Source organism: Carcharodon carcharias, chromosome 1, assembly GCF_017639515.1.
Source record: "Carcharodon carcharias isolate sCarCar2 chromosome 1, sCarCar2.pri, whole genome shotgun sequence".
In the NCBI taxonomy this organism is placed as follows: domain Eukaryota; kingdom Metazoa; phylum Chordata; class Chondrichthyes; order Lamniformes; family Lamnidae; genus Carcharodon; species Carcharodon carcharias.
In genome coordinates this window covers 21,480,672-21,500,396 of record NC_054467.1, presented here as the reverse complement: position 1 = coordinate 21,500,396, position 19,725 = coordinate 21,480,672, and the positions used below count along the sequence as shown (strand labels likewise).

General features: G+C 46.0%; 1 protein-coding gene across 1 annotated transcript in view; it reads left to right on the top strand.

The window, feature by feature from the left end:
• The window catches only part of LOC121282709 (limbin-like), a 189,155-nt gene that overhangs the window by 38,528 nt on the left and 130,902 nt on the right, over positions 1-19,725 (top strand). The window contains exons 10-11 of the mRNA XM_041196490.1: positions 751-1,066; positions 19,202-19,441. Of these exons, the coding sequence (XP_041052424.1) occupies positions 751-1,066; positions 19,202-19,441 (556 nt within the window). The remainder of the gene's footprint in view (positions 1-750; positions 1,067-19,201; positions 19,442-19,725) is intronic.

Below are 19,725 nucleotides of genomic sequence, written 5' to 3'. Positions count from 1 at the left end.
CTCGACTTGATACATTCACTTTGTTTCACTCCACAGATGCTGCTTGACCTGTTGAGTTTTTCCAGTATTTTTTGTTTTTTATTTCAGTTTTCCAGCATCCGCAGTATTTAGCTTTTGTTCAGATAATTCTAGGCTCACACAAATTCTATGATTTGCCTCAATGGTGAAGTATCAGTGACCTGTGAAGATACTTCTTTCTGGTTGCAAACTGTTTTTTTTCTCACAAACATCAATGGTGGAGCTCAATTGAGACTTGGATGTCAACACAGAAATGTGGTTGAGTGAATATGTCTCAATGAGCCCCCTTTCTGGCACTGAAAGAGTGATTGACACATCAGAGGACTGCTCACATCTCATTCACTCTACATTATAATCCAACAACATGTGAACAAAAAACTCTAAATCAAAAAAATTCACGCATCATTCAGCTCATTGTTGATGAATGCTTAAAAGCGGTGAAAGCAAACACTAATCATCCATCTAGTTTTGTTAGAAATAATGAAACCTTCATACTTGTGTTAACTTAGGTAGGAGCCTCAGCCTGTCACGACCCCAATCTTTAATGACATGAGTCACTGGTTGTGCCATTGAAATAAATGAATTATTAAGAAGTCTGCTGTGCATTTCCATTCCTTTTTATGTTTTAGAATTCCAGTATTAGTGATTTCTTTTTTAATCTGAAACATTGTTCCTTTTTCATTCCTGAGTACATAAAGCAGAGACCATTAACGTTCAGTTTTTCTTTTGCAGCTTGCATGTGTTGAACACAATACATGTGGATACCGATGTGGAATATTATCGAAAAAGAATGAACATTGATGCCATTGTGTTGTTGCTCAGGAACTTCAAACCTGATGGGTTTCTTTTAGAGGAAAGGTTAAACACTGTCCTCAGAGGACAGTTTGAGGAGATGGAGAGCAGGCTATGTATGCAGCACGATGGGGTGTTGGCTGCATTAGCAGCTCAAAGTAACCAAGAGAGCAGAGAGAAAATGGAAGATCTCTATGGGAGGCAGAGGCAAGAGGAAGAAGAAGCTGAGCTACTCATACAGAATATGGATGAAGAGGTATGTCATGGCACATCATAGTGTTCTGTTCTTTAGTAAGACACAATACAGAGAAAGAGATATAACTGTTTAACAAGTATACTTACGATGATGATATTAACTGGAAAATGAATCCATGTGTGGCATATTTCTCTAAAGTGGAACATTTTCTAGAAAGAGTATTGCCATATAAAACAAAAACCCAAGAGCCTTATATGTGGCACATTGGTAACTTCATTACCAAATTACTGCTGTATGAAAAATTCTGCTTTAGCCACCTAAGCACCCGAACTGCAATTTAATTCCTCCTCCAATTGTGCTTTTACATTCCGTTTTTCCAATGCTAAAATACAGCTCTATAAATTCTGGCAACCCTCCAGCATCCTTCTAGAATTATTGCATTCCTGGTTATAGGATTTTATAAGTAGGTATTGGACAACATGAGTCAACTCTGTGAATGTGAGAGATGTGGGGTCCACTTTAAGGCACCACTGAAGCCCTGAAAGTATCTGCTGTAGACATGAAGTTCTGATAATAACAATCATAACAGCTTTCATTTATACAATGTCCTTAACACAAAGCATCCCAAGATACTTCACAGGAGCCTTATCAGTCAATTTTTTATCAGATATTTTTTACTTAGTTCTGTTGAAGAGTCATACGGACTCGAAACGTTAACTGTGCTCCTCTCCGCCAGATGCTGCCAGACCTGCTGAGTTTTTCCAGGTATTTTTATTTTTATTTTTGTTTTGGATTTCCAGCATCCGCAGTTTTTTGCTTTTATCTTATCAGGCAAGGTTTGACAACGAGCCATATAAAGAGGTATTAGCACAGCTGACCAAACACTTGATCAAAGAAGGAAGTTTTAAAGAGCATTTCAGAGGAGAAGAGAGAGATTTAGGGAAAGAATTCCATAGTCCAGGGCCTATAGGCAGCTGAAGGCATGGCTGCCAAAGCTGGAACCACAGAAATTGAGGATGCATAAGAGGCCAGAATTGGCTGATGCTACTGACTAATTTTATGTTGAATTGTGGATTCGAAGTTTGCCCACAACTGAATTTAGACCAGCTGGTCTACAGTCATTCTGTTAGTTTAAATTCATTTCATTTTTAATAGTTCTAATTTCTAATGTGAATTATCTACCGATAAAGAACTCGTCCAATAGAAAAATTCCATGTAAGAAGTTAGCATATTAACATATGCTGATTGGCCTGCTAACAAGGCTTAAAGCGTGAACAGCCCAGTTAGGTTAAAGTTAGGTTAAATTGCTGCATTGTAAACAAATTACTGTAATCAAAAGGTCAGAGGTTACCAGAAATAAACTCAGTACATTTAAACTCGAGTATTCTCAGTGAACTCAGTTTTCGTGTTATTTCTGTTCAATTTTATTCAAGGCATGCATGGTCAAACAGTTGCTAGGTAATGCATGCTGAATGCTAGAAACATGTGTCTCTGTATGTTGCTGTGGGGTTGATTTAGAAACAGCCTGTGATAATATGCTTGACAAAACATTCAGAATGGTTCCTTTCACGTTCACTTGATCTTTTGCTGCTAAATGCCATAGAGCTACATTTATTTTTAGCGTGTGGTCACTTACCTTTCCGAGTAGAAGGCTAGTTCCTACAAAATTCACGTAAAGGAACGCAAAATAAATGTGATATGAAAACAGAAAATGCTGGAAATGCACAGCAGGTCAGGCAGCATCCGATGAAAGACCTTTGACCTGAAACATTAACTCTGTTGCTCTCTGCAGAGATGCGGCCTGACCTGCTGAGTATTTCCAGCATTTTCTGTTCTAGTTTCAGGTAGGTTGGGCTATTTTTATGTACAGATGTGCGTTTTGTTATTTTGCAGATGTTCTCCAATAGCTGTTCCTAATAACAATGATCTGTACCATACAGCATCTAAAATCTCCCAAGGCATTTCATCAAGAGTTATCTAACTAAATTTGATATTGAGCTGCATAGGGAGGTATCAGCGAAGATCATTAAGACCTTGGTAAAGAAGACAATTTTAAGGAGTGGCTTAAAGGAGGAAAGAGATGTAGAGAGGTGCAGCAGTGTAGAGAGGGAATTCCAGAGCTTTTTTTAAAAGTCGTTCATGGGATCTGGGCTTCACTGGCCAGGCCAGCATTTAGTGCCCATCCCTAAATGCCCTTGAGAAAGTGCTGGTGAGCTGCCCTCTAGAACTGCTACAGTCCATGTGGTGTAGGTACATCCACAGTGATATAAGGGATGGAGTTCCAGGATTTGACCCAGCGATAGTGAAGGAGCGGTGATACATTTCCAAGTCAGAATGGTGTATGGCTTGGAGGGGATGGTGGTGTTGCAGGTGGTGGTGTTCCCATATGTCTGCTGCCCTTGTCCTTCTAGATGGTAGTGGTCATGGGTTTGGAAGGTGCTGTCTATAGACCCTTGGTCAATTCCTGCAATGCATCTTGTAGATGGTGCACACTACTGCTACAGTCCGTCAGTGGTGAAGGGAGTGAATGTTTGTGGATGGGATGCCAATCAGGTGGGCTGCTTTGGCCTGGATGGTGTCAATGCTGTTGGAGCTGCACTCATCCAGCCAAGTGGGCAGTATTCCATCACACTCTTGACTTGTGCCTTGTAGATGGTGGACAGGCTTTGGGGAGTCAGGATGTGAGTTACTCGCCGCCGGATTCCTAGTCTCTGACCTGCGGTTGTAGCCACAGTATTTATTTGGCTAATCCAGTTCAGTTTCTGGTCAATGGAAAGCCCCCAGAATATTGATAGTGGGGGATTTAGCGATGGTAATGCCATTGAATGTCAAGGGTGATGGTTCTCTCTTATTGGGCATAGTCACTGCCTGGCACTTGTGTGGCACAAATGTTGCTTGCCACTTGTCAGCCCAATTCTGGATATTGTGCAGATCTTGCTGCTTTTTGACATGGACTGCTTCAGTCTCTGAGGAGTCGCGAATGGTGCTGGACATTGTGCAATCATCAGCGAACATCCCCACTTCTGACCTAATGATGGAAGAAAGGTCATTGATGAAGCAGTGGAAGATGGTTGGGCCGAGGACACTACCCTGAGGAACTCCTGCAGTGATGTCCTGGAACTAAAATGATTGACCTCCAACAACCACAGCTATCTTCCTTTGTACTCCATATGACAAAATCAGTGGAGAGTTTCCTCCGATTCCCATTGATCCCAGTTTTGCTCGAGCTCCTTGATGCTGCACTTGATCCAATGCTGCCTTAGTGTCAAGGGCAGTCGCTCTCGCCTCACCTCTGGAGTTCAGCTCTTTTGTCCATGTTGAACCAAGGCTGTAATGAAGTCTGGAGCTGAATGGCCCTGGTGGAACCCAAACTGAGCGTCAGTGAGCAGGTTATTCGTAAGCAAGTGCTGCTTGATAGCACTGCTTAGGGCCCAGGCAGTTGAAGGCACAGCCACCATTGGTGGAACGATTAAAATCTGGGATTCTCAAAAGGGGCAGATTAAAGAAGCACAGATATCTCAGAGGATTGTGTACTGGAGGGGGATTATGGAGTTAGAGAGGGACAAAGCCGTGGAAGGGATTACCAGCCATGGCTCAGTTGGTAGCACTCTCGCATCTGTCTCTTAAAGTTGCAGGTTCAACGCCCACATCAAATGCAAAAATCAAGGCTGACTGGAACAAGTATGCTCCACTGTTGGAGGTGCCAACTTTTGGTTAAGACATAGACCAATGTTCCTTCTGCCTGCTCGGTGGATGTGAAAGATCCCAGTATTTTGAAGAAGAGCAAGGGAGTTAACATTTATCCTTCAACCAACATCACAAGATCAACAGATCACCTGATCATTATCGCATTCCTTTATGTGTGAATCTGTTGTGCACAACTTAGCTGCTGTGTTTCCTGCATTACAGCAGGGACTACACCTCACAATTATTTTTTTGGCTGTAAAGCATTTTGAGACATCCAATGGTTGTGAAAAGTGCTGGCATGAATACATGGTCAGAAGCTTATCTCTGGGTCAAGGTTACCAACTGTCTGGTTTAGTCAAAGACAGTTGCCAGAGAGAGGGAAAGTGCCAGTGACTAGGGACAGAGTTTATATGGGAGACCAAGGACAACGGATTTGGTCTTCCCAATAGTTAATTGCAGGCAATTTCTGCACATCCAGTACTGGATGCCGCAGAGCAGTCTGATCATTCAGAGACAGCGGAGGTGTCAAGAGATGTGGCGGTGACCTGGGCATTGTCAGAATACATGCGAAAACTGATGCTGTGTTTTTGGGTGGTGGCGTCAAGAGACAACATATAGAGGTGAAGTATGAGGAGACCAAGGATTGATCATTGGGGCATACCAGAGGTAACAAAGCAGGTGTGGGAAGAGAAGCTATCGCAAGTGTTTCTCCAACTACAATTAGATAAATAAGAATGACACCAAGTGATTGCAATTGTACTTAGTTGAATGATGGTGAGAGATGTTGGAGGAGAAAGGTTTGGTCAACAATGTTCATAACTGCATGCATAGAGGTCGAGAAGGGCAAGGAAGCATAACATACCTTTGTCACAACCTCATAGGATGTCATTTGTAACTTGCATAAAGAGTCACTGCAGTGCCATTTGCGGCAGAATTTTCCCCCCTCCCCCGCTGGAGAGGAAGTTGACGAGCGGGCAGGCGGAGGTACGCCTCCGATCGGCACCCCTGATTGGGGGCGCACCGTCATTTTACATGGGCAGGCCAATTAAGGCCCACCCAGCGGTATGTCCGCAAGGAAGTGCTGAGCGCTTTCTGTGTGGGGGAATCCCTCAGCCGAGAGTGCACTTTTTCAGGCAAGCGCACGAAAGAGCGCTTTCATCTCCCTGAGGCTAAGTGCTGCCTCAGGGAGATCGGCTATACATTAAAAAATATTAAAAATAGAAAAAAATTCCCTGACATGTCCTCTCATGTGACATTGTCACATGAGTTAGGACATGTCCATAACTTTTGAAAACACTTTAATTAAATTTTTAAAAACCTACATGAAACCTCATCCCACCCGTGGATGAGGTTTCATGCTTTTTCTAATGCCTGCCAGGGCTCCTGGCCTGTCCGCCAGCCTTAAGGTTGGACGGGCAGGTCCACTAATTACTTTAATGACTCTGTCAATGGCCTCAATTGGCCATTGATAGGTCGGCGGGAGCACAGCTGATTTTGCTGAGCCCCCGCCTACCTGAAAATTTAAATGGGGCGTGGTGACGGCAGTTCCATCCGATGTCACCGTGTGTCATTTTATGCGTCGGTGAGTGGACCACGCCCCTCCGCTCGCCGATGGGAAAATCCTGGCCTTGGTGTATGTGGAATGATCTTGAAGGGTAGTGTTACAGAAAATAGTTATGAGTTTATGTTGAATACTAACACTATGTATTGAAATGCATGCACATTTTGAAAAGTATGTTTATTGTACGAGCAGGCAAACAAGTAGAACGTACTTAACTTACGTATGCAGTCTACAAACAAAAGTTATAATGGGGGGCCCACACAGTGGTATGGAGCTGGGAGAGTACATATGAAGAGTACTTGCTTGCCCACGTAGATTGTTTTTGAAGTTATTTTTGTAATACCAGACATTGTAGGCCCAGCAACAACTGGCATTATAGAGCAGTTTCAACACAACAAACCAGGAAGCTACCTCATGACTAATGGAACAGAGAAATTCCCATTAGCTGGGAACAAGGACTCAGGGACACTGATTTAACGTTTTGGGCAAGAGATGCAGGCAGGTGTAAGGAAGAACTTTTGTATGCTGTAAGTGCTAATGACCTGGAACTTGTTGCCTATGAGAGTAGTGGAAGCGCAGGTGATCAAATGATTTTAAAGGAAAATTGGATGGACACATGAGGGAAATAAGCCTGCAGGCTTACAGGGACAGAACGGGGGAATGCACCTGACTGACTGCTCTACAGAAAGCTGGCATAAATTGATGGACTGAATGGCCTCCTTCTGTGCTGTAATGCATTAGATCATTAGGCCGGGATTTTCCTGCCAAAAGTCAATGGGCTTGTTGCTGGTTTGCAAAATTTTCCATCTCACCCGTGATAGGTCCTGCCCCCGGCCTTAGCCTTGAACCTGTCCCTCCAGAATTTCATTGCAAAATCAAAAAGTTGCTCTCATCGTGGGCAGCAATTTCCCATTGGCAACGGGGGGCAGGGGGTGGGGGGGGGGCCTGCTCGCCAACATGTAAAATGATGCGCGGTGACATCGGGCAGGAGTCCTGACGTCATCACATGTCTTTTAGGTTTTCAGTTCGGCTGGCAACCGTCAAAGGCCTATTAAGGCCATTTAAAACCTAATTAACTCAATTAAATGAGCTGACTGTCCAACCTTAAGGTTGGCGGGGGGGCCGGTGAAGAGCCCAGGCGGCCTTCACATTTTTCATGAAACCTCATCCACGGGCGGGATGAGGTTTCATGAAGAGTTTTAAAATCTAATAAAAATTTACACATTTATTCTTCAACATGTCTCAGCTCATGTGGGGGACATTTTTTAAAAACTTGTATTTAAAAGTTTACTTGGCCTGCCCACGTAAAATGGCGGCCTGGACCCGATCAGCTTCTGCCCCCACACAACCCCCCCCACCCCACTGGAAACATGCCTTTCACAACATTTACCATGTTTTTAAAACAATAGAGGGAGCAAGTATGTGGCTGACAGCTATGATGATTTTGAGCTAGCCTCATAAAAGTCTGCATTTTACCTTTCCAAACTGGCTAACATGATGGTGTGGTTGCTGATATTTTGGAGGAAGTTATAACAGGAGCTGTCATAAAAACATTTGATCCTGTTAATCATGAAGAACTGATGGGCTAGAGGTTGCAGTTATGAATTGGACACAGGGAACAGCCCCTTGTTCCAAAACAAGTGGCCCTGAGGCTCATGCTATAGTAGGATTGCTATACATACAAAGGAAAGTCAAGATGGTTCAAAATTTGGAGTTACAACAAAGCTTCTCAGATGTCATATACCCATAAGAAATAAAAAGAGATAGGATTAGAAAATGGCATCAAACCTGTCTAATTTCTTACCATAAAATGGTAAGGAGACCTTTCAGTCCATTTTGCTTGTGCCAGCTCTCTGCAAAAAGCAACTCAGCTAGTCCCACTTCCCCGCTGTTTCCCCATAGTCCTGCTGTGTTTTCTCTTCAGATGCTTATTCAATCCCCTTTTGAAAGCCACATTGTATCTGCCTCCATCACACCCTCAGGCAGTGCCATCTAGATCCTAAACACACAGCAATTAATGCCCACTTAAGGGCCTCATCCCGTAATACCCAGCGGTCATGTGGGGAGCATGAGAAGAAAACCTATGTGGGGGTGCTTGCGGGATCCTGTGGTCGGGGATGTATCCCTCGTTCAAAGGGATTCAGTGCCTGATAAAGGGACCCAGCATCAGGAAGTGGTGAAGGGCCCACTGAGAGGCACACCCCTGCCCTTGTTAATGACCCTGCTGGGATCCAGTGACGATACTAGGATACTGGGCTTCGGGTGGCTGTCAGAACGACAGCAGCCACCGCCTCCCCATTGGCCCTGCTTTTCAATAGAGCTGACAGCCTCTGATTGGCTGGCAGCTCTTGGCTAAGAGGATCTCCAGCCCTGGAGCTCGTAACCCCAGGGAAAGCCTACCACTGCCCAGTACAGTGCCTGAGTGGCACTTCATATGGCGGGCATTCCTTAAAGAGGCATCATGGGGTTCTCACCAGCTCTGCAGCTAGAGACCCTTGTCACCCCCCATTAAACACCATCGTATTACATGTGGCAATTTATCAAATGCCTTATGGAAGCCCATGTACCACAATGCTCTCATCAGCCATCTCTGTTACCTCATCAAAAAACTCAATCAAGTTAGTTAAATTCGATTTGCCTTTAGCAAGGCTGTGCTTGCTTTCCTTAAGTAATCTATTCTTGTGACTGTTATCATTTCTAAAAGCTTTCCACCACCAAGGTTAAACTGACCGGCCTGTAGTTGCTAGGTTTATCATGACACGTTGTCTTCATTTCTATAAACAAAACATATTCCTTCAAATCTTTATTGAAAATAATTTTCTGGAGAAAAGCCAAAGTTCTTGCCTGCTCTTAGTACATCAAATAAAATTCTAGAGCACTGGTCTAATACTACACTTTATATTATGCAAGTTTTACCGATAGAGCATGAGCCTTCTGTGGTCCCTAGCAGCTCATGACTCTTTCTTGTCATCATCTTGCATGCTCAATGAAACCAACTTAGCACAGGAGAACCAGGTAAAGGCCACCATCAAAAATCTGAGTTTTTTTGAAAAATACCTAACTGAATGTGGATGCAGAATGTGCAGGAGTGTTTTTCCTGGTCTGTGTTAAAATCATGAGGTTCTTCCAGTCACCACTTCCCTCCCCCACCCCCACCACCTATTGCCTCCCTTTTCCAATTGTTCCCATCCTCCCAGTCTCTATCTCTCCCCTCACCCCAAGCATCTTGCCAGCCCGAACTGAGACATTATGTTGTGACCATCAGTTGTGCAGACTTTGGCTTTCTTTCTCTGACCTTAGTTCAAACCCACATCGCTGAAAGTAATAATTCTCTTTGTGGATGTGGATTAGAATGAGTAGTGGCTTTCTAGCTGACTTTGAAGGGAAATAGCCAGATTGGTTTGACAGAGTAAAAAGCTTTATTGAAGTTGAAGTTTAAAATAACCAAACTGAGTGTGTGTGTGTCTCTGTTTTGTTGTTTAGCTTGTTAGGATTGTGCAGATGTTCAGTGTACATGAAAGGAGTAATTCTTTCCAGCAAAGTTTTACTTTTAATCATGCATACAGACCTGAGATAGTTTGTGTCTTTTGTTTTTAGGATTCTTTTGAAAACAAATGATTCTTCTACTCTTATTACCGCAATGTCTTTGGGAGAGTTTATTTTGTGTTATAATAATCAGTGGAGGGGAGGCGATGGCACAGTGGTACTGTCACTGGACTAATAACCCAGAGACCCAGGGTAATGCACTGGGGCTTTGACAATTTGATTCACTCCACGGGATAACAAGAAACAGCTGAAGGCACTGGACACTGCAAAGATTATGGGCCCCGAAAATCTTTTGTCAATAGTACTGAAGACTCGTGCTCCAGAACTTGCCGTGCCCCTAGCCAAGCTGTTCCAGCACAGCTACAATACTGGCATCTACCCGGCCATGTGGAAAATTGCCCAGGTATGTTCTGTACACACACAACAGGACAAATCCAACCCAGCCAATTACCATCCCATCAGTCTACTCCTTGATCATCAGTAAAGTGATGGAAGGGATCATCAGCAGTGCTATCAAGTGCACTTGGTTAGCAATAACCTGCTCAATCTGGGGGTTTAGCCAGGGCCACTCAGTTCCTGACCTCGTTATAACCTTGGTTCAAACATTGATAAAAGAGCTGAACCCCCGAGGTGAGGTGAGAGTGATTGCCCTTGACATCAAGGCAGCATTTGACCGAATGTGGCATCAAGGAGCCCTAGAAAAACTAGAGTCAATGGGAATCAGGAGGAAAACTCTCCACTGGTTGGAGTCATACCTAGCACAAAGGAAGATGGTTGTGATTCTTGGAGGTCAGTCATCTCAGCTCCAGGACATCATTGCAGGAGTTCCTGAGGGTAATGTCCTAGGGCCAACCATCTTCAGCTGCTTCATCAATGATGTTCCTTCCATCATAAGGTTAGAAGTGGGGATGTTCGCTGATGATTGCACAATGTTCAGCACCATTTGCCACTCCTCAGAGACTGAAGCAGTCTATGTCCAAAAGCAGTAAGACCTGAACAAGATCCAGGCTTGAGCTGACAAATGACATTCGTGCCACACAAATGCCAGGCAATGACCATCTTCAACAAGAGAGGATCTAACCATCGCCCCTTGAGGCTTAATGGCATTACCATCACAATCCCCCCACTATCAACATCCTGGGGGTTACCATTGACCAGAAACTGAACTGGACTGGACAAGACTAGCCATATAAATACTGTGGCTGCAAGAGCAGGTCAGAGACTAGGAATCCTGCGACAAGTAACTCACCTCCTGACTCCCCTGTCCATCATCTACAAGGCTGAAATCAGGAGTGTGATGGAATACTCCCCACTTGCCTGGATGAGTGCAGCTCCCACAATACTTAAGAAGCTTGACACCATCCAGGACAAAGCAACCCGCTTGATTGGCACCACATCCACAGACATTCACTCCCTCCACAACCAATGCACAGTAACAGCAGTGTGTACCATCTACAAGATGCACTGCAGGAATTCACCAAGGCCTCTTCCACAGCACCTTCCAAACCCACGACCACTACCATCTAGAAGGACAAGGGCAGCAGATAGATGGGAACACCACCAACTGGAAGTTCCCCTCCAAGTCACTCACCTTCCTGACTTGGAAATATATCGCCGTTTCATCACTATCGCTGGGTCAAAATACTGGAACTCCTTTCCAAACAGCCCTGTGGGTGTACCTACACCACATGGACTGCAGCAGTTCAAGAAGGCAGCTCACCACCACCTTCTCAAGGGCAACTAAGGATGGGCAATAAATGCTGGCCCAGCCAGCGAAGCCCACATCCCATGAATGAATAAGAAAAAATTTAATAATGTAGCATCAATTATTAAAAGTGTCCTGTAATTAAATTTCATGTCCATTAATAAATAAGTTGCATGCAAAAGGATGCCACTGCAGAAAAGTAGCAGCAGGGCAGTTCATCCCCCACTGTTAGTCACCATATCTCCCGGCTGTTTCTACAATTTAAATGATGGGCAAGTCTATTCCGATTAACCTTAAACTAATTATTTGAATAAGAGTAGTACACGAATATTATCCATGGGAATGCAAAGCTAAATTCTACATTTTGTTAAAATGGTGGGCATCTTTCAATTATTTTGTAAAGGAGTGAACAAATTGGCAACTATGACAAGGACAATTCGAACAGGCTGTTAAGAAAAGCATCCGGGGTCCTTGGTTTTATATAGAGACAGGCTGGGATTTTCCATGCTCACTGGCGTCGAATGTGTTTGGTGCCATGAACGAACAATGTGGCGAGAAGGCCATGATGTCGTGAAACCAGTTTGCGATCATCCACTCCACCCGCCAATGGCGGGCCGCGTTTCCCACCCTCGGACATCAGGCACCTCATTGTAATACATCTGCATATCATTATAAGCACAGCCCGCTGGAATTGCCCCCTCCCCCACTGCTCTCCTCCACCACCCACCCCCCCCCCCCCACCAAGCTGGATCACCTACCCACATTGGCCTGATTGCACGCCAACGTGTTTCGCAACAGCATTTAAAAGGCGTGCACTTGGCGGCCCGCACGTTGAGAACTCAGAGGTGGATACACGGTAATGTTGCAGAGCGCTCGCCTGGGCCGCTTATTGGACTTCAAGCTTGAGGCGCATTGGGTGGTGGGCGGGCAAGGGCTGCCCTGCAGCTGAGGTGACTTCAGGGGGGTGGGGGTTAAGGGCTGCCCTGCTCTTGAAGGTAGCACACAAGCACGTGCGGGGTTGGTGGGCTGGGTAAGGGAAGTGGCCACGCATTAGGGAAACGTTATATAAAATGACCATTCCTCTGCAGCTGAGGCAGTTAAGGCACAGCCACATCGTTATGATGGGAGTCGGGCCTCTAGCTTCTGTACCCACTCAAGCAACGCAGAGGCATCAAAAAGCCACCGAGTGCTCCAGAGCTTTTCACCCCTGTGGCATAGACTGGAAAGTAATGAACGTTTTAGTGGACTGCAGAACAATTGAATGACTGGGCATGTTAGTACAATCTCCTTGCTAAAACTGGCTGTGGAGCAGTCACTGGTGAAGGCGCACACAACCGTTTGCATTGTCATCATCCCGGTTTGGACCAGTTTCCCCCATGGTTCAAACTAACAGCGCAACCTTGCAGTGCAGGTTAGGAGAATGCCTGAGCTGAGAGCACAGCGTGCAGTCCAGTGGGGCGGAGGTAGGTAGGGTTTCAGGCAGCCATGCAGCGCACTAATCTCTGGCCATCTAAGTGATGGCGCGTAAAGGGGCCTTCAGACTTAAACAAGAGGTTTCTTAGAACACCCAAGCCAACCCACACCTCTCTCTCTCTGTTTCATACTGCAGAAGGAGTACATCAGGATCGTGGAGCCTGGTGACCTACCTGTATGCCTCATGGCGTACAGAGAACGAAGCTGACAGAGAAGAGAGCAAAAGTGGCACGTGGCTGCGCAGTGGGAGGAGCAGCAACCTCAGGAAGAAGGGGCGGCTCGGGCTCCCACACACGCCGCCCAAGAGCCACAGTGAGCTGTCGCTGGTCAGCGCCTAACGATACCCAGGGTCTATAGACGCCACCTTTCATTCCTGCAAATGACCAAGAACCAGTGTTGCTGAAGACTGTGCATGTCTAGGGAACTGGTCGGTCACATCTACTGCAGGATTTGGTGCCATAGGGACATGGAGGGCATCCACTGCCAGTGGCCGTGAAAGTGACCACGGAGCTCAATTTCTATGCTAGTAGCTCTTTTCAGGGCTCCACAAGTGCCCTCTGTGGGATATCACAAGCCTCTACCCACAAATGCATCCATGAGGTCCTCATGAAGGCACACAGCTTTGTGCATTTCACCCGAGACCAGGACAGCCAGGGTGCACGATCAGTTGGATTTGCCCAGATCTCGGACTTCCCACAGGTGCAGTTTGCCATCAACTGCACTCACGAGGTGCAGATCTCCGTCACAACACGCAAGGGATTCCATTCGCTGAATGCGCAGCTGGTGTGCGATCGCCACAAATGCATCCTGCAGGTCCGCGCACGGTTTCCAGGGAGTGTGCACAATTCCTACATTCTCAGTTGGTCACAGATCCTGAAATCTTCCAGGGGCCACAGAAGCTACAGGGATGGCTCCTCAGGGACAAGGGCTACCTGCAGAGGATGTGGCTGATGACACCCATGCGGCGGCCTCAGACTGCAGCAGAGCGACGGTATAATGAGGCTCACGCTGCAACACGTTGGGGCAAACCATTGGGATGCTGAAACTGTGGTTCCGGTGCCTGGACCGGTCTGGTGGAGTCCTGCATTGTTGACGTCAGCTGCACCCTTTACATCCTCATGCTGCAACGAGGAGAGGAGCTGATTGAGGAGATGCAGGAGCTGGAGATCTCCTCTGACCAGGAGGACACTGACAGGGATGAGGAAAGGAGGTCCTCAAAGGCAACGATGACGGGAATGAGACTGTACTGGCCAGACGAGGCAGGTGTGCTTGAGAGGCCCTCATAGCTGCTAGGTTTGTGAAGGATTTTGACGACAAACAGTGAGGAAACACCATAGATCCTCACATTGCATCTATGAATGTTTGACTCCAGTCTTGCTTATGGCAGCGTGCATACCCTCTGTAATAATGCTCCTGTCATGGAGTCACAGTAAAGGCCCTATTAGTTGCTCCATTGCAGGAGGATGATGATGACATGCAGAGAGGACACTCCATAGATATTCATATTGCCTCTGAGAATGTCTGACTCATGTCTGGCTGAGGGCAGCTCGCTTGTGCTCTGTGATCAGGTTCATAGCATAGAGACACAGCCATGAAATTTTCAAAGCATCTGATCCTTTGTCTGCCATCAGCACCTGAGCCCTTCAGGAGCACAGCATCAGTGTCACAGATGCTGAAGAGATGGGGGTCAGCCCCATCTCAAAAGTGCTGAGAGCACATCGAAAGAATGAGAGAACTTTGTGATGCCTGCCCACAACATTCTGGCAGCAATGACAAGCACCGTCGAGGTGCAGGCATCGGTAATGTTTCCAGGGAGTGTGAAGCTGGGCCATCACTTTAGTTTGAAGGCTGCACAAAGCACAGGAAGAGGCCCTGGACTGAGGCACCTGCCTTTACCATGTGCAGAAAGGTTTCACATCTTCATGACAAGAACACTGCTCGTCAGAACAAGGAGCCATAGGCAGAGTGACATTCTTGGGAGTTTATTGACAATAGTGATCAGTATGTACAAGTGATCAACACCCATGCCCAGGCTGTGCAACTACATCTTTTTAACCTTCCTAACCCTGCCGCTACATCTTGGTGCTCCTCAGACACCCACAGCAGCGTTGGAGACAGCATGTTGACTGCTAGGCTGTATCTGTGATGACCATGGTGGGCATCCTCTGAAGGGCCAAGAGCTTGAGTGCCCCGGCCTGCTTTCGGGTCCTGCTATGTGGCAGTGGCATCCTCCTCGGCCTGTGGAGCTGGAGCAGCTGAGAGCACAGGAAGAGGGGATTTGGAAGGGCCGGACACTCCAGGAGTCACCTGGGTGGGTGGCTCCGGGGGTACACCTGCTGATTCTCCTCCCTATGGGTGCCTGAGGGCCCCAGGCTGACTCCTTGGAGAAGGGAACCTGGAGTGTTATCGACCTGTCCCACAGCCCTCTCACGTACACACTGTTGGAGGCCAACTATGTTTTCAGCAATGGAGTTGAGCCCGCGCAGCAGTGCAGGAGCGAGGTCCTGGACCAAGGTCTCCATGGCAGCTGCCATCCTACCAGTGTTGGCCTCAGTGCATTGGCATGCCGGTGCTATCACCTCAGAATGAAGGCAGACAGACTCCTCCATCATGCCTTGCAATCTGAGGAGTGCTGCAACATCCCTTCCTGATGTTCCTGAGCTTGCTTTTGCCGCTTAAGCAACTGTGACATGAAGAATCCAGAGGCTCATCATCTGACTCAGACTCAGCAAATTTCTGGCCTCCAGCAGTTCTCCGAGTGCCAGAAACCTGGGAAGACCCTGCCACCACCAGTTGTGGATCAGACATTGTGATGTGCTCACCAGATTGTGACCCCAAGGCTACTCTAAAGCTAGGTCCCATCGAGATGTGTGACTCTGTGCTGGTGGAGGGCGTGGGTGAGCGCTGTGATGGTACTTTGAGGAGGGTGCCTCCAGATTCCTCTTCAGAGATTTTTTGGGGGCTTGATTGGAGGCACGGGTCTCCGTGGATTCCATCTGCTGATTCCAGATGTGCCTGAGGGGAGATAATTAGTGCATTGCAATGGCCTGTGAAACAGGACACATCAGTCATGGCATGGTCTTTTTTTTTATTATTCATTCATGGGATGTGAGCTTCGCTGGCTGGGCCAGCGTTTATTGCCCATCCTTAGTTGCCCTTGAGAAGGTGGTGGTGAGCTGCCTTCTTGAACCGCTGCAATCCATGTGGTGTAGGTACACCCACAGTGCTGTTAGGAAGGGAGTTCCAGGATTTTGACCCAGCAACAGTGAAGGAACCCCGATACATTTCCAAGTCAGGATGGTGAGTGCCTTGGAGGGGAGCTTCCAGGTGGTGGTGTTCCCATCTGTCTGCTGCCATTGTCCTTCTAGATGGTAGTGGTCATGGGTTTGGAAGGTGCTGTCTAAGAAGTTTTGGTGAATTCCTGTAGTGCATCTAGTAGATGGTACACACTGCCGCTATTCTCTGTTGGTGGTGGAGGGAGTGAAAGTTTGTGGATGTGGTGCCAATCAAGCGGGTTGCTTTGTGCTGGCTGGTGTCAAGCTTCTTGAGTATTGTTGGAGCTGCCATTCTACCAGTGTTGGCCTCGGTGTGTTGGCATGCTGGTGCTATCACCTCAGAATGAAGGCAGACAGACTCCTCCATCATGCCTTGCAATCTGAGGAGTGCCGTAGACATCCCTTTCTGGGCAAGTGGGGAGTATTCCATCTGACTTGTGCCTTGTAGATGGCGGACAGGCTTTGGGGATTCAGGAGATAAGTTACTCGTCACAAGATTCCTAGCCTCTGACCTGCTCTTGTAGCTACAGTATTTTTATGGCTAGTCCAGTTCAGTTTCTGATCAATGGTAACCCCCCAGGATGTTGATAGTGAGGGATTCAGTGATGGTAATGCCATTGAATGTCAAGGAGTGATGGTTAGATTCTCTCTTATTGGAGAAGGTCATTGCCTGACACTTGTGTGGTGCGAATGTTACCTGCCACTCGTCAGTCCAAGTCTGGATATTGTCCAGGTCTTGCTGCGTTTGGACATGGACTGCTTCAGTATCTGAGGAGTTGCGAATGGTGTTGAACATTGTGCAATCATCAGCGAACATCCCCACTTCTGACCTTATGATAGACCTTATGATATCATTGATGAAACAGCTGAAGATGGCTGAGCCTAGGACACTACCCTGTGGAATTCCTGCAGTGATGTCCTGGAATTGAGATGATTCACCTCCAACAACCACAACCATCTTCCTTTGCGCTAGCTATGACTCCAACCAGCAGAGAGTTTTCCTCCTGATTCCCATTGACTCCAGTTTTGTCACACTCGGTCAAATGCTGCCTTGATGTCAAGGGCAGTCACTCTCACCTCACCTCGGGAGTTCAGCTCTTTTGTCCATGTTGAACCAAGGCTGTAATGAGGTCAGGAGCTGAGTGGCCCTGGCGGAACCCAAACTGGGCATTAATGATTAGGTTATTACTAAGCAAGTGCCACTTGATAGCGCTGTTGATGACTCCTTCCATTACTTTACTGATGATGGAGAGTAGACTGTTGGGGCGGTAATTGACTGGGTTGGATTTGTCCTACATTTTGTGTACAGGATATACCTGGGCAATTTTCCACATAGCTGGGTAGATGCCAGTGTTGTAGCCGTACTGGTGACTCTGCCCATCAAGTACAAAAGTAAACAAGTTGTGCTAAACACTTATAATTGGCCCTAGATGGTGTATTGCATCCAATTCAGGGCACCACACTTTCAGAAGGACTTCAAGGTCTTAGAGACGGTAAAGATATATTCGAATGGCACCAGGATTTGGGAGTTCAGTTACATGGAGAATCTGGACAAACTGGGGCTGTTCTCCTTAGAACAGAGAAGGTTAAGAGGAGACTTGATAGAAGAGATCAAAACCATGAAAGATGTTGATAGAGTAATTGAGGAGAAACTCTAGCAGAAGGGTTGGTGGGAGGGCATAGATTTAAGATAAATGGCAAAAGAACCAACCCTGAGGTGAGGAAAACAACCTTTGTGCAGCAACTCATTATCATCTGGAATGAGCTGCCTGTGACAGGACGTTAGAAGCAAATTCAATAGTGACCTTCAAAAAGGAACTGGATAAGTATTTAGCTATGTGGCTATGTGGAAAGGCCAAAGGAGCAGGATTAACTGCAACCAAAACAAAACATGCTGGAAAAATGTTTTGTAAAAATGTTTCTTTAGTCCTGATGGGAGGTCATCGCGACCAGAAACGTTAACACTGTTCCTCTCTGCAGCTGCTGTCTGACCTGTTGAGTTTTTCCACAGCTTCTTGTTTTTATTTCGGATTTCCAGCACCTGCAGTATTTTTGTTGGTGTTGTGTAAGTCGGACTAATTAGGAAGCTCTTCCAAAGGGCCAGCACAGGCACAATAAGCTGAATGGCCCTCTGTCTCGATGCATAATTTCATAGTTCCATAAGTCAGTGACAGTGCACTGATGAGATGGGAGGCTAACTTAATAAAACAAAAATCAAGAAAGATGTAAAATAGGCTATTGACTTGCTAGCGCCAGTTTTATACTATTGTTAAAAAAAATCACAATCGACCCTTGTGTTTTCCAGTATTCGCTTTACACTATGTGTGGCCTCCCTTTATACTGGCACTGCAGGGAAGCCAAATCTACGAAAATTTGAATGTGACCTCACTTTCATTGGCAGCATCACGATGCACTTTTTGACACTTCACCAAACAGAATAAAGATAGAGCACAAACACAGCATTAAAAGAGATTTTCACCAAGTTGCGTTGAAGGGCTTTGATCAGTAGAAAAGTGTCAACAAAAGAATTTCCTGTCTTCGCTACTTAATATTTCAATACTAATATTTACTGTGTGAATGCATGTCTATTTTACCCTATATTTTTTGGGGTAAATTTTGTGAGGCTACACATGCAGCTGGTGGGTATTGCAAAGTAACGTATGTTGTCTGCAGTTTTCAGTTCATATTTTTTATGATTCCCATGGGTCGGCGAGGTCTGCCTGTGATTTAGAGCCTCACAATGCACCTCGTATTCCATAAGTATGTACTCTTTCTATTAAGGACCAGCTGTCTGCTGATATTAGTTTTTTCTTTGATTCTATAATATCAATTTGGATCAAATAAAGAACAGATCAGTAAAGAATATGCATATAGATAAGCAAGCTGTGGGAGTATTAAAGTGATGGTCTTATGGTATATTTAAAGATTTATTTTTGTTGTTTGTTCAGGTTGTCTCTCAGTTCAGGAAGGATCTGGAACAATTGCACACATTGGAGCAGAAACGACTAAAGTACTCGCTTTTGGTGGCACAACAAGAAGCTTCTGGAAATGCCCAGAGGGAGTTGGTTGTGCGCCTAAGGCAGGTGTTCCAAACCATCATCTTTAGCCAGCTGAAGGAGGTCACCAGGCAGGAGGAATTTGTTGCAACGTCAGCCAGCCAACTTCTGCATGAAAACTGGCACATTCAGGTACAAAAAAAAAGGTGCCACTAAGGCATTATTCTGCAGAAAAGGTACTAGGTTGAGAAGATACTAGTTCATCATTGGGATGATTATGTGGCAAAGGAAGGTGCTCGAAAAGAGAGCCAACTCATGTATTGTTTTTACTGGATGAAACACACACAGGGATTGGTTTTGTAGTGCTGTGCACATTTTTATTCATTCTTTCTTGGGATGAGGGTGTTGCTGGCTTGGCCAGTATTTTATTGCCCATCCCTAATTGCCCTTTTGAAAGTGATGGTAACTCACCTTCT